This window comes from Coregonus clupeaformis, chromosome 40 (genome assembly GCF_020615455.1).
Source record: "Coregonus clupeaformis isolate EN_2021a chromosome 40, ASM2061545v1, whole genome shotgun sequence".
NCBI lineage: Eukaryota > Metazoa > Chordata > Actinopteri > Salmoniformes > Salmonidae > Coregonus > Coregonus clupeaformis.
In genome coordinates, this window is record NC_059231.1 from 1,266,294 (window position 1) to 1,279,527 (window position 13,234).

Below are 13,234 nucleotides of genomic sequence, written 5' to 3' on the forward strand. Positions count from 1 at the left end.
CACAGAGTAGTCTAACGAATTTAATGAAATCCATTGGACTTTTACAAAGAAACTGCAGTGCATTGCCTTGTTTCTTCTAATAAATTAAAAGGTAGCTAGACCTTTAAAAAATAATAAAATTGTCCTTCCAACAACAGACAGTAAAGACGAAGTTTTACATGTATTTAGCTAGTTCAGCTTGTTTCATAAATCGTCGTCAGTTTACCATCGACATTAAAACCAGCAGTCTACAAACTTTTAGCGCCATCTAGCTATGAATGTGCTCTTATGAATCTTCCTTCTAGTTTTTCTGATTCAGTTATCATGGCAACCAATCGCGGCAATTATGTTATTTACTCGGGCAAAACAAACTGAAGACATGTCCAGCTAGCTAACTTTGCCAGCACTTGTACTCAAATATAAGGTAATTTATTACATTTTTTGTTATGGCATGTTTCAGTAGCTGCAACAACGTGTCACCTCAACAAAATCTACGTTAGACTATAACATAGCCAGTAACTTTCTGGCAAGCTGTGTTTGGTAGCTAGCCGAAATGTACCTAGCTATAATGTTTATGCTAGCTAGTTAGTTGGTGTTTTTATCCATTCGTTGAAAAATAATTCATGGAAGAATTGTTGTTGTAACGTTACCTGTCTGTCGTTTGCATGTTCTCAAGGTCCACAATGATGTCAGCCGGTGATTTGAAAGGATGTCTTCGGAAACTGGATGCTCAACTACGGGCATTGAAGTACCCAAGAGAGGTCGACTATAATGGGTATGTTAGCTAGCTAGTAGGTCATGGATAAAAGTAGCGCTGGTGCCACTGCCAACTGAACAATTGTGTCACGTTCCCAAACTGTTTGAGGGAAGGAGCCAGCTTGCTACAATCTGTCGGCACCTGTGTTGTGGTTGTTCAGTTGATGGCCACATAATGGCGCCACTATTCAGTCTCTTAGTTGCAGTGCAGGAGATGTATGAACATTTGTGTCATTTTTACTTGCTTACATTGGAGAAAGAAATCCCCCATATATTCATCCATTCTGATATATAGTGAGCTCCAAACATATTGCGTCAGTGACCATTTTTGTGTTGTTTTGGCTCTGTACTCCAGCACCTGATTTGACCATCATGTATTCCAAGATGGGCGAACAGTGGGTCGTCACTTTGGATTTGAAATGATACTATTATTATGAGGTTAAAGTGCAGACTGTCAGCTTTAATTTGAGGGTATGAACCGTTTAGATATTACAGCACTTTTTGTACATAGTCCCCCCATTTTTGCTACCATGATTAGATAGTCCTGAATGAATCGTGAATAATGATGAGTGAGAAAGTTAGATGCACAAATATCATACCTCCCCAAAAATGCTAATCTCCCCTGTTATTGTAATAGTGAGAGGTTAGCATGTCTTGGGGGTATGATATTTGTGAGTCTGTAACTTTATCACTCATCATTATTCACGATTCATTCAGGACTATCTGTAATCATGGTAGCATCCACATGAATGTAGAAGTGTTTAGAAACATTATATTCTTACTTACAATAAAAGTGACTCCAAAATGACACAATGCATTATTTACCATTCATTTGTATTGGGCACAAAATAATCTCAAACACAACCAAAACAAACAGCAAATGCATCCAACAAGTTTGTAGAGTCACAAGCTTGACGTAATCATTGCATGCTAGGAGTATGGGACCAAATACTAAACTTTTGACTACTTTAATAAACATAAGTTAATTTGTCTCAATACTTTTGGTCCCCTAAAATGGGGGGTCTATGTACAAAAAAAGATGAAAATACCCTCAAATTAAAGCTGACAGTCTGCTCTTTAACTTCATAGTCAACTCCTAAGTGCTGGAGTACAGAACCAAAACAACAAATGTGTCACTGTCCCAATACTTTTGGAGCTCACTGTATACAATATACATGGAGTATACCAAACATTAAGAACACCTTCCTAATAATGAGTTTCGTCCCCCCCTTTTGCCCTCAGAACAGCCTAAATTTGTCTCTACAAGGTGTCGAAAGCGTTCCACAGGGATGCTGGCCCATGTTGACTCCAATGCTTCCCACAGTTTTTTCAAGTTGGCTGGATGTCCTTTGGGTGGTGGACCATTCTGGATACACACAGGAAACTGTTGAGTGTGAAAAACCCAGGAGCGTTGCATCCCTTGACAAAAACCGGTGCACCTGGCACCTACTACCAAACCCCTCACAGTTTATTAGCTACACCCGTCTAGTACTGGGTCAGACCCCCTTTGCCTCCAGAACAGCCTGAATTCTTCGGGGCATGGATTCTACAAGTCGGAAACGTTCCACAGTATGTTGGTCCATGCTGACGCGATGGCGTTATGCAGTTGCTGCAAATTGGACGGCGGTACACCACTGCAACCAGCCTGTACTGTTGACACCAGGTAGTCCATGGACTCTGCCATCAGCATGATGCAACAGCAACCAGGATTCGTCGGACCAGGCAATGTTTTCCACTCCTCAATTGTCCAGTGTTGGCGATCGCGTGCCCACTGGAGCCGCTTCTTCATGTTTTTAGCTGATAGGAGTGGAACCTGGTGTGATCATCTGCTGCAATAGCCCTTCCGTGACAAGGACTGAGGAGTTGTGCGTTCTGAGATGCAGTTTTGCACACCACTGTTATACTGCGCTGTTAGTGGCCCACCTGTTAGCTTGCACCATTCATGCCATTCTCCTTCCACCTCTCTCGTCAACAAGCTGTTTTAGCCCAAAGGACTACCGCTGACTGGATGATTTGTTTGTCGCGCCATTCTCGGGGAAACCCTAGAGACTGTCATGTGTGAAAAGCCCAGGAGGACAGCCTTTTCTGAGATACTGGATCCGGCGCGCCTGGCACCGACGATCATACCACGCTCAAAGTCGCTTAGGTCACTTGTTTTGCCCATTCTAATGTTCAATCGAACAGTAACCGAATGCCTCAATGCCTGTCTGCGTGTTTTATAAAGCAAGCCATGGCCACGTGACTCACTGTCTGTAGGAGAGATCTTATTTTGTGAACGGGGTGGTGTACCTAATAAACTGGCCTGTGTGTATGTATGTGTGTATATATATATCAGTCAATTGAAATAAATAAATTAGGCCCTAATAAATGAATTTCACATGACTGGGCAGGGGCGCAGCCATGGGTGGGCCTGGGAGGGCATAGGCCCACCCACTGGGGAGCCAGGCCCAGCCAATCAGAATTAGTTTTTTCCCCACAAAAGGGCTTTATTACAGACAGAAATACGCCACAGTTTCATCAGCTGTTCTCAGACGATCCCGGAGGTAAAGAAGCCGGATGTGGAGGTCCTGGGCTGGCGTGGTTACACACGTTTGGTTACCACGGCAACTACTGTAGCTATCTACACTGAACAAAAATATAAAGCAACATGTAAAGTGTTGGTCCCATGTTTCATGAGCTGAAATAAAAGATCCCAGAAATGTTCCATACACACAAAAAGCTTATTTCTCTCAAATGTAGTGCACACATTTGTTAACATCCCTGTTAGTGAGTATTTCTCCTTTGCCAAGATAATCCATCCACCTGACAGGTGTGGCATGTCAAGAAGCTGATTAAACAGCATGATCATTACACAGGTGCACCTTATGCTGGGGACAATAAAAGGTCACTCTAAGATGTGATTGGTCAAAATACCAATTAGTGGAAAAAATATAAGAATTGGGCTGCCTGTCTAAACGAAGCCCAACACACATTTTGACATCAATGGAACCCAAACGAGTTTGATTAAAAACTAGACAAAAGCTACAATTGAAAAAAGTGGCCAACCTTTGTCTCCTGATTTTAAATTGTCTGTCATCCACAGAAAATTGTATTTGAGCCAAATCCTTTTTTTAAATTCTCCACAAACATATTGTGTTTGATGCTCTTCACTTCAAAAAGGAATCCCTGCTTCCCTGCTCATCAGATGTGCAGACTGGGGTCCTCGTCAGAGAGGGGGACCCACGGCTGGTTAATGTAAAGCATGTTTACAAACCCAGTTATAGTCGGGCAGGGCTCCGTACAATCCCCTCTGCCGCCTGCCGGGGACTTCAAAACAAACCCAGACTGTGAACTGTCACCGTGGCTACAGCCCCAATCTGGATGTTTATATGACTAAAGATGTTTAGTCTGTCTTCCAGCCAAAGAATTTAAGCTTTGTCGCAAATAGCACCCTATATAGTGTACTATTTTTTTTAACAGAGCCCTATGGGTCCGTGGTCAAAAGTAGTGCACTATATGGGGAATAGGATCCCATATGGGACACATCCAGTCTCGTGACTTTATCCTACACTACAGAGCATGTTTGCATATAGCACGCAAGAACATCATACAGACTGTTGATAATAGTCATTCTAGCCTACATTTTCATTCTCAAAAATGACGTTGGAGGCAGCTTATGGTAGAGAAATGAACATTCAATTCTCTAGGAAACAGTTCTGGTGGGCATTCCTGCAGTCAGTATGCCAATTGCACGCCCCCTCAACTTGAGACATCTTTGGCATTGTGTCGTGTGACAAAATTTCAGATATTTTCACATCAGATCTTTTTCAGAGCTGATCTGATTGGTCAAAATACCAATTGTTGAAAAAACAGTATTGTTGTCCATAGATTTTTAGGCCTAAATGATACCAATACATATGAAAACAGTAGTACACATTGTAAAACACAATATATGCTTTATCTCTACAGCTTGGCCAAAGGAGATCCTTCTGCCGTTCTCCCCATAGTAAGTTATGCATTCGTCTCCTATTCACCACACCTTGCTGAACACCTGGTGGGCTTCGGAGTGGAACTCACTGGGAAGAACGACCTACGTTTTATCGAATGCATCTACAAGGTAAATCCCACATTGATTCTATTGTATTCTTTTTTTTTACTCTATTAAGGGTAATACTGTAGATTAAAATGTTTCCGTGACGTAGCCTTAGTATTTAAGTATCATCATGCACAGTCAAGGGTTTTTACGCCATAGGTCTCCCTTTTAGTATGGTAGGAAGAAGGTGCAGAGCTTAATACTAGCACAACACTCTGTTTTAATGACTAATGTCTTTCATGATAAAATCACGTTTTTGAATGTATCCCCCCCCTGCAGCAATCCCACATCCAGTCCTAGACCTACCCATTGAGAAACACAATGGCATCACTCCCCAGTTGACTGTATATCTGCCAGCCTCGTTCCTTCATGCACTCCCTATGATTAATGCTCTGTTCATTCACTGCGTGGTGGGATTTCCTGGGCCCTGCTTTTCCAGCAGGCTCCCCACCACCGCTCTCCCCATGTGGCCCCATGCAGTGTCGTCTCCCTAACACTAAGCAGTTTCTCCCAATAGCAGGGACTCCCCTCTAGATCCCCTCTCTCATACATAGCCGTTATCATCGTAATGGTTCAAAATGGCAAACTGTTCCCAGTTGTTTCCTCACAGGCAACAGACACACACTCGCACACAGTGACTTCACACTCGCACACAGTGACTTCAGTTTATTCCTTGGGGTCTCCTGAGGCCAACGGCCGTCTACCCCGACGCTCTGCTGTGGTTTAACCCCTTCAAGCTTGAGCTGAACCGCATGATTTTCCCCTAATATATATACACACACACAGATGGAAGACATTGGTATTGCATCACTCACTACCAATAAAGTCATTTTGAAACAGTGCAGGATTTCCCCTGTAGAAGGAAAGGGTAGGCTACATGTGGGATTCCTTTTCATTCCTGTGGTGTTCAAATTACATGAATGGAGTCTTACTGTAGTTGAGGAATTCCATTCATTCTTATCCATGGGCCATAGTATAGGCCTCCTGTCTAAATTAATTTTTGTCATTGTGCTTAGACAGGTCAAGGCAAAGCCATTTCCTTCATTGCAAGATCTAAGATTAAAGCTCCTTCCTCATCACAAGCAACCAAGGACTTGGAAGGAATGACTTGTTTAACTGGATCAGGGGTTTTTCAGTCTTTTTGTTAAGGCTGTACTTTAGCCTCTGTTAACCCTGCTATCAGAACCAGAAGGGTTTTCACTGAGCGGTCCCTGATCTGCAGCATCTGTATTTTAGCAAACACACACACACACACACACATGCTCCACTCTCTGGTGGTGTTTCCTTCCAACTGGCAACCGGTGGTCGGCAGCACAGCGTCCTTGAGCAATTCTGTTTTATAAAGGCTCACATGAAATCCTGATTCCTGCGGTGAACACAGGAACTCCCGTCTCCCCTCTATTCTGTGCTCTTAGCCCTGAGGCGGCAGGCGAGCTATCTGCCTCTCACAGCATCGGTTCATTTTGGAGAGCGAGAGGAGAGGGAGACAGAGGAGGAGAAGGAAGAGAGAGACCCTGTGCGATGGAGGGGAGGAGTCCTTTTGGCTGGCGCCCAGTCACTGCTTCGCCTGGCTGGCACACACATAAATATGGGAGACAGATTGGGCCGACATACCAGCAGCATGTCATACGGAAGACAGTGCAGGGAGGAGACAAGCCATTTGCTCGGCATTATAGTCGGTGTAACAGGAAGCGCTCATTTAGCTCTCCTGTCATACCTACTGCCATCTTTCCCTGAACTCATGTTAACTATAGTTAGTTTTACAATTATCAATAGAATGTTTGGATTTGTCCTACGTGTTCCAGAACCTATTCTTCCCTTTCCCTTGAATTAAGTGTATCCAGGCCAGGGATGTACTAGATCAGGGGTGTCAAACATATGGCCCGTGGGTGGTTTTGTATGGGCGGAACGAACTCAATATACTTTAAAATGATTAAAACCAAATTGAAACTGTGCAGAAATTATAATGGACCTACATTTATACAGTATCTTGACTGTGTCCAGCTCGCTAATAAACACTGAAATTAAAGCTAGATAGTCGGGGAGCATCAAATTGAATGACAATTCAATGAATATTGTTTTGATCTTTGCATTTTTTTTACTGCGTGAATGAAAAAACAACATGGTGTATTTTGATTTGAAACAATTTGTTGCAGCAGGGAGAATTCAGCCTTGTGTGTGTGTGTCACACTGTATTGTTCACCACATCTAGGTACTGCGGGATCTCTTCCACTACAAACCCGTCCTGACCAAGCAGCAGTTCCTCCAGTTTGGCTTTGCAGAAAGAAAGACCTGCATCCTCTGTGATGTCATCGCCTTCGCCCTGCAGAAACACAAAGAGCTCAGCAAAGGCAACAAGGTCAGTCTGTCTCCCTCAGCTTTGATGAGCAAAGAGTATCATCATCATCATCAATGTGTGGTTTGACATGATAAAGATGACACGGTATTCATGGTTCAATTAATTATTGCACCGTCTTGGTCAGATCATGTCTGTATTGTAATAGAGAATGTGTTCTCAATAGCCTACCTGGTTAAAGAAAAGGTACATGTATTGCATCTGTGTGTGTTGCAGCCAAAGCCAAGACCTCGTTTTCCGGCCTCGAGTTCAGACTCCAAAAGTGAGGCTCTCCCATTTCAGGGTGACACAATGAAACCCTCGGCCATCACAGTAAGTCTTTGCCAAGGACATGAAAGTGTAGACCGACAGATCTGTTTAACTCTATACACTTTATCAAAGAGGCCTGAGCTAGTCCATTGTAATGCATGAGGACATAGCCCTTCTGTAACATGACTAGCTGAGATGGTTCTTTCCCACAGTTGTCCCTAAGCAGGCCACTAGTGGAGAGACACATTGGTGGTGGCTCCTGGGTCTCCTCTAGTAGAGCCTCTGATGACGAAGAGTCTCAGGAGGAAGAGGAGGATGGTCTGGGACTGGAGGAGTTCCAGAACCAAGCACCTACAGTCCCTCAGACAGTGAGTACCAGCATACTTCTCCACAATATACGCACAGACACACACGGCCTATTTCTCTCTGTAACACACAGCACCAAAGTGACACACATACACACTGACTGGATTGTGTCCTTCTCCAGGACCCGGTGGTGGAGGGGAGGCTGGCAGCGCTGGAGGCCCAGCTGCTGCAGGTCCAGACCAGGCTGGAGAGGTTCTCGGCCCTGGAGCAGAGGCTGGAGCTCCTAGAAAAGGCCTCGGCCGGGAGGATCACTATAGACAAGCACCAGTGGGAGAACCTTGAGAGCAGAGTGCTACTGCTGGAAACCAGACTGACCCTCTCCACAGCCACAGCCCAGGTAGGAAGGGATCTCTCCACACGATCTGTCCAATCTGGAGACTCTTCTAAAGAACTCTCCGTACTTCCATCCAATGACAAGTAGAAGCAGATGTTGAACTAATGATGTCATGATGTCAGTCCATTCCAGAATGTCTACTGTATCTCTGTTTGCTGGTTAAAGATGGAAAAATGTGCACATTCAAGGTTGTTTTTTCCCTCCTCTAGGAGTCGTCGTCACTTGTCAGTGGAGGTTGGAGTCATCACATGGCGGATAATGCAACAGAAGTCACAGGTTGGAACTGAATTTTGACAATAAAAGTATTTTAGTAGAGTATTATATTGATGAGGCCATTATATACAACAACTGAAATACAGTAATCGAAAGATAAAATTCCCAATGTGATATAAGAGTTCAACTGATGCTCACATACCCCTACAGAGTCAAGACACAGTCCTCCAGAGAGCCTCCTACACCCCTCTGGCTGTGAGTGTCCTCAGTCCTCCACCCATTCCGCTAGCTATCCCATCAGCCCCTGTGTGACAACAGCACCCCCAGAGGTAATGGCAGATATTAAAAGTAAATATATATGTAATGGAAGCAAACTATTTGGGATGGATTAAATCCGTATCGCAGAAGATCCGCGTTATAGCTCGATTTAAAATTTAAAGGCAATGTTCGAGGAGACTGCATTCATAGTAAACTCTGCATATGTCTACTCAATCGGAAATTACCTTAGAATTGTTACGCGGGTCTTCCACGATATGGAATGAATCCAGCCCTTAGTTTTTAATAATTATTGTCCCATTTTCTATAGGAGAATATGAAAGAGAGATTGGAAAGGATAGCCAACATGTAAGTACTGTAGATCTATGTTGTATTCCCTCTGAGGTTAACCAAGGCTAATATACCATCTATTGTATATAAAATGATACTGCATTTATGATTGACTTCATTACGTTTTGTTCTTTCTTCTCCTATGTTGCTTTAGGATGAAAGACACTTCCAGCCTTCTAAGAAGTATAGAACCCTCAATGTAAATTCAGACTTTAAAAAAATATGTATTGTTGTAATTGATCTCTGGATTAGTATGTGAGTGATGAATAAAGGTATCATGGATAAATATCGATTTATGTTCACATCTATGTTCTGTGTTTTATTTGCACTAACAATTTACGTACAATGTCCGGTCTTGTGTAACTTGTGCAACCTTACTTTCAATCAGGGTGTCGTGTCAGAGTATTCGTCCACTGAGGGCTCTATTCAATCCGTATCGCGGAAGTTCAGCATTAAAACATGTGAAATTTAAAAGCAATGTTCCCCCGTAAGCGGAGACTGCATTCACGGTAAACGCTGCATTACAGCTCAATCGGAAATGACCTTTACATTTCTATCACGCAATCGGTAATGCTTCAGCGATGCAAATTGAATAGTGCCTGAGGGTGTGTTGATGTCTACTCTGCAGTTGCGCCTTAGCTGACATCCGCTTGCTTGTATTTCCCTGGCCACTGTGAACTATGGTCCTGACCAGTAGAGGTCACTAACAGACCTCTCTCTCTGAGACGTCTTCTCTGGCTATACTCCAGCTCCCATTCAATCATCCTTCCTCCTCACAGTAGAGCTTTCCTAAGCCCTCTATGAACTGCAATGGATGAGAAGATCCATTGCGTTTTGAAAAGAAGGCTAGGATAGAGGACAATAAATTAATAATTAAGAGAGTTTGTAATTCTGCTCATAGTTTTCCTCATTCCGGCCGAGATTACATTTTATTTATTTATTTCACCTTTATTTAACCAGGTAAGCCAGTTGAGAACAAGTTCTCATTTACAACTGCGACCTGGCCAAGATAAAGCAAGGCAGTGCGATTAAAAACAACAACACAGAGATACATATGGGGTAAACAAAACATAAAGTCAAAAATACCACAGAAAATATATATACAGTGTGTGCAAATGTAGCAAGTTATGAAGGTAAGGCAATAAATGGGCCATAGTGCAGAATAATTACAATAGTATTAACATTGGAATGAGATAGATGTGCAAGAGATGATGTGCAAATAGAGATACTGGGGTGCAAATGAGCAAAATAAATAACAATATAGGGATGAGGTAGTTGGGTGGGCTAATTTCAGAAGGGCTGTGTACAGGTGCAGTGATCGGTAAGGTGCTATGACAACTGATGCTTAAAGTTAGTGGGGGAGATAAGAGTCTCCAGCTTCAGAGATTTTTGCAGTTCGTTCCAGTCATTGGCAGCAGAGAACTGGAAGGAATGGCGGCCAAAGGAGGTGTTGGCTTTGGGAATGACCAGTGAGATATACCTGCTGGAGCGCAGGCTACGGGTGGGTGCTGCTATGGTGACCAATGAGCTAAGATAAGGCGGAGATTTGCCTAGCAGTGATTTATAGATGGCCTGGAGCCAGTGGGTTTGGCGACGAATATGTAGTGAGGACCAGCTAACAAGAGCGTACAGGTCACAGTGGTGGGTAGTATATGGGGCTTTGGTGACAAAACGGATGGCACTGTGATGGACTACATCCAATTTGCTGGGCTGGAGGCTATTTTGTAAATGACATCGCCGAAGTCAAGGATCGGTAGGATAGTCAGTTTTACGAGGGCATGTTTGGCAGCATGAGTGAAGGAGGCTTTGTTGCGAAATAGGAAGCCGATTCTAGATGTAACTTTGGATTGGAGATGCTTCATGTGAGTCTGGAAGGAGAGTTTACGGTCTAACCAGACACCTAGGTATTTGTAGTTGTCCACATACTCTAGGTCAGACCCGCTGAGAGTAGTGATTCTATTCGGGCGGGCGGGTGCCAGCAGCGTTCGATTGAAGAGCATGCATTTAGTTTTACTAGTGTTTAAGAGCAGTTGGAGGCTACGGAAGGAGTATTGTATGGCATTGAAGCTTGTTTGGAGGTTTGTTAACACAGTGTCCAATGAAGGGCCAGATGTATACAAAATGGTGTCGTCTGCGTAGAGGTGGATCCGAGAGTCACCAGCAGCAAGAGCAACATCATTGATATACACGGAGAAAAGAGTCGGCCCAATAATTAAACCCTGTGGCACCCCCATAGAGACTGCCATAGGTCCAGACAACAGGCCCTCCGATTTGACACATTGAACTCTATCTGAGAAGTAGTTGGTGAACCAGGCGAGGCAGTCATTTGAGAAACCAAGGCTATTTAGTCTGCCAACAAGAATGCAGTGGTTGACAGAGTCGAAAGCCTTGGCCAGGTCGATGAAGACGGCTGCACAGTACTGTCTATTATCGATCGAGGTTATAATATCGTTTAGGACCTTGAGCGAGGCTGAGGTGCACTCATGACCAGCTCGGAAACCAGATTGCATAGCGGAGAAGGTAACGTGGGATTCGAAATGGTCGGTGATCTGTTTGTTAACTTGGCTTTCAAAAACTTTCAAAAGGCAGGGCAGGATGGATATGAGTCTGTAACAGTTTGGATCTAGGAGTGTCACCCCTTTGAAGAGGGGATGACTGCGTGCAGCTTTCAATCCTCTGGGGATCTCAGACGTTACGAAAGAGAGGTTGAACAGGCTAGTAATAGGTTGCGACAATTTGGCAGCTAATTTTAGGAAAGAAAGGGTCCAGATTGTCTAGCCCAGATGATTTGTAGGGGTCCAGATTTTGCAGCTCTTTCAGAACATCAGCTGTCTGAATTTGTGTGAAGGAGAAGCGGGGGGGGGGCATGGGCAAGTTGCAGCGGAGGGTGCAGAGCTGGTGGCCGGGGTAGCGGTAGCCAGGTGGAAAGCATGCCAGCCGTAGCAAAATGCTTGTTGAAATTCTCAATTATTGTAGATTTATCGGTGGTGATAGTGTTTCCTAGCCTCAGTGCAGTGGGCAGCTGGGAGGAGGTGCTCTTATTCTCCATGGACTTTACAGTGTCCCAAAACTTTTTGGAATTAGTGCTACAGGATGCACATTTCTGTTTGAAAAAGCTAGCCTTCGCTTTCCTAACTGCTTGTGTATATTGGTTCCTAACTTCCCTGAAAAGTTGCATATCGCGGGGGCTATTCGATGCTAATGCAGTACGCCACAGGATGTTTTTGTGCTGGTCAAGGGCAGTCAAGTCTGAGGAGAACCTATATATATATATATATATATATATATATATATATATATATATATATATATTATATATATATATCTGTTCTTAGTTCTGAATTTTTTGAATGGGGCATGCTTATTTAAGATTGAGAGGAAAGCACTTTTAAATGTGTGATAGGGAAATATGTACGAAAAATACAAAAAACAGGCTATTTACACGGACACACAACAAAGAACACGACCGCACTGCTACGCCAGACGGAGGCGGCTTATGGTACAGAAATTAACATTCAATTCTCTGGCAACAGCTCGTGGACATTCCTGCAGTCAGCATACCAATTGCATGCTCCCTCAACTTGAGAACTGCACATTTTAGAGTGGCCTTTTATTGTCCCCAGCACATGGTGCACCTGTGTAATGATCATGCTGTTTAATCAGCTTCTTGATATGCTTATTTCCAAATGAGCCGACATATGCACCATTGTACTGTGAATGTGGTCTTTGCTGAAAAAGTGCTCTTGAATTGAATCCTGGACTTAATATCATAAAAATGCCTAGTAAAAAAACAATGACCAAGGAGAGTTGAGGATCCAAAGAAATGGACAACCCAGTGTGCTGGAGCATGGTGTTTGCAACACCAGGGATTTGGCTTTGATTCCTATATGGACCACATAAACTGTGGTGTAATCCAGGATTGGCCACAGTCACAAGGACCATGAATAGGAAATCACAGTACAAACACTCAGGAGGCAGGTTAAAGACAAAATATAGACTTTTAATGACAACCTTAGAAGTACATGATCAAACTCTAAATCAAAAGGCCTAGCTCTGTCAGAGCATAACTTACTCAATCAAACTGAACCAAAAACCTTCCTTCAAACAAAGGTCCATGGAGCTTGGACAGTCTTCAGCAGCTCCTGCTGCTTTTTCCATGTGGCAAACCCACAATGCATCTTCTTCCATAACGTTTTAACGGCGGTTGGCATCCAATAAATGTTGCATTACCGAATTTATTAACGGAGTCAAAAAACAAATGTGTTCAATGTGTTCAAATGCCTTCTGATTTTCATGTTTGTAG

The 13,234-nt window shown here is 43.4% G+C and overlaps 1 protein-coding gene and 1 long non-coding RNA gene across 3 annotated transcripts; one reads left to right on the forward strand and one right to left on the reverse strand.

The window, feature by feature from the left end:
- The first annotated feature begins 265 nt into the window (after positions 1–265).
- cep44 (centrosomal protein 44) lies at positions 266–9,233 on the forward strand. 2 transcript variants are annotated; one of them, XM_041868904.2, is made up of 11 exons: positions 266–403; positions 656–754; positions 4,684–4,831; positions 7,020–7,166; positions 7,380–7,475; positions 7,625–7,780; positions 7,900–8,115; positions 8,322–8,388; positions 8,536–8,673; positions 8,912–8,949; positions 9,086–9,233. In XM_041868904.2, the coding sequence occupies exons 2-11, from the start codon at positions 663–665 to the stop codon at positions 9,188–9,190; spliced, it is 1,203 nt and encodes a 400-aa protein (XP_041724838.1). In that variant the 5' UTR covers positions 266–403; positions 656–662; the 3' UTR covers positions 9,191–9,233. The 2 variants fall into 2 exon arrangements, with proteins under 2 accessions (XP_041724838.1, XP_041724839.1); XM_041868905.2 differs by having other exon boundaries at positions 271–403; positions 8,536–8,654.
- On the reverse strand, positions 4,970–6,760 carry LOC121555101. The gene is made up of 2 exons (XR_005997840.2): positions 6,722–6,760; positions 4,970–6,615 (listed from the first exon to the last, which is right to left on the reverse strand). It is a non-coding gene; the product is annotated as an uncharacterized LOC121555101 (long non-coding RNA).
- Positions 9,234–13,234: the final 4,001 nt, after the last annotated feature.

Excerpts from the sequence above, each read along its gene's own strand:
- cep44 (XM_041868904.2), top strand. The coding sequence starts at position 663 with ATGATGTCAGCCGGTGATTTGAAAGGATGTCTTCGGAAACTGGATGCT. Across the intron at positions 755-4,683 it reads AGAGAGGTCGACTATAATGG|CTTGGCCAAAGGAGATCCTT; the intron begins GTATGTTAGCTA and ends TTATCTCTACAG. Across the intron at positions 8,389-8,535 it reads TAATGCAACAGAAGTCACAG|AGTCAAGACACAGTCCTCCA; the intron begins GTTGGAACTGAA and ends ATACCCCTACAG.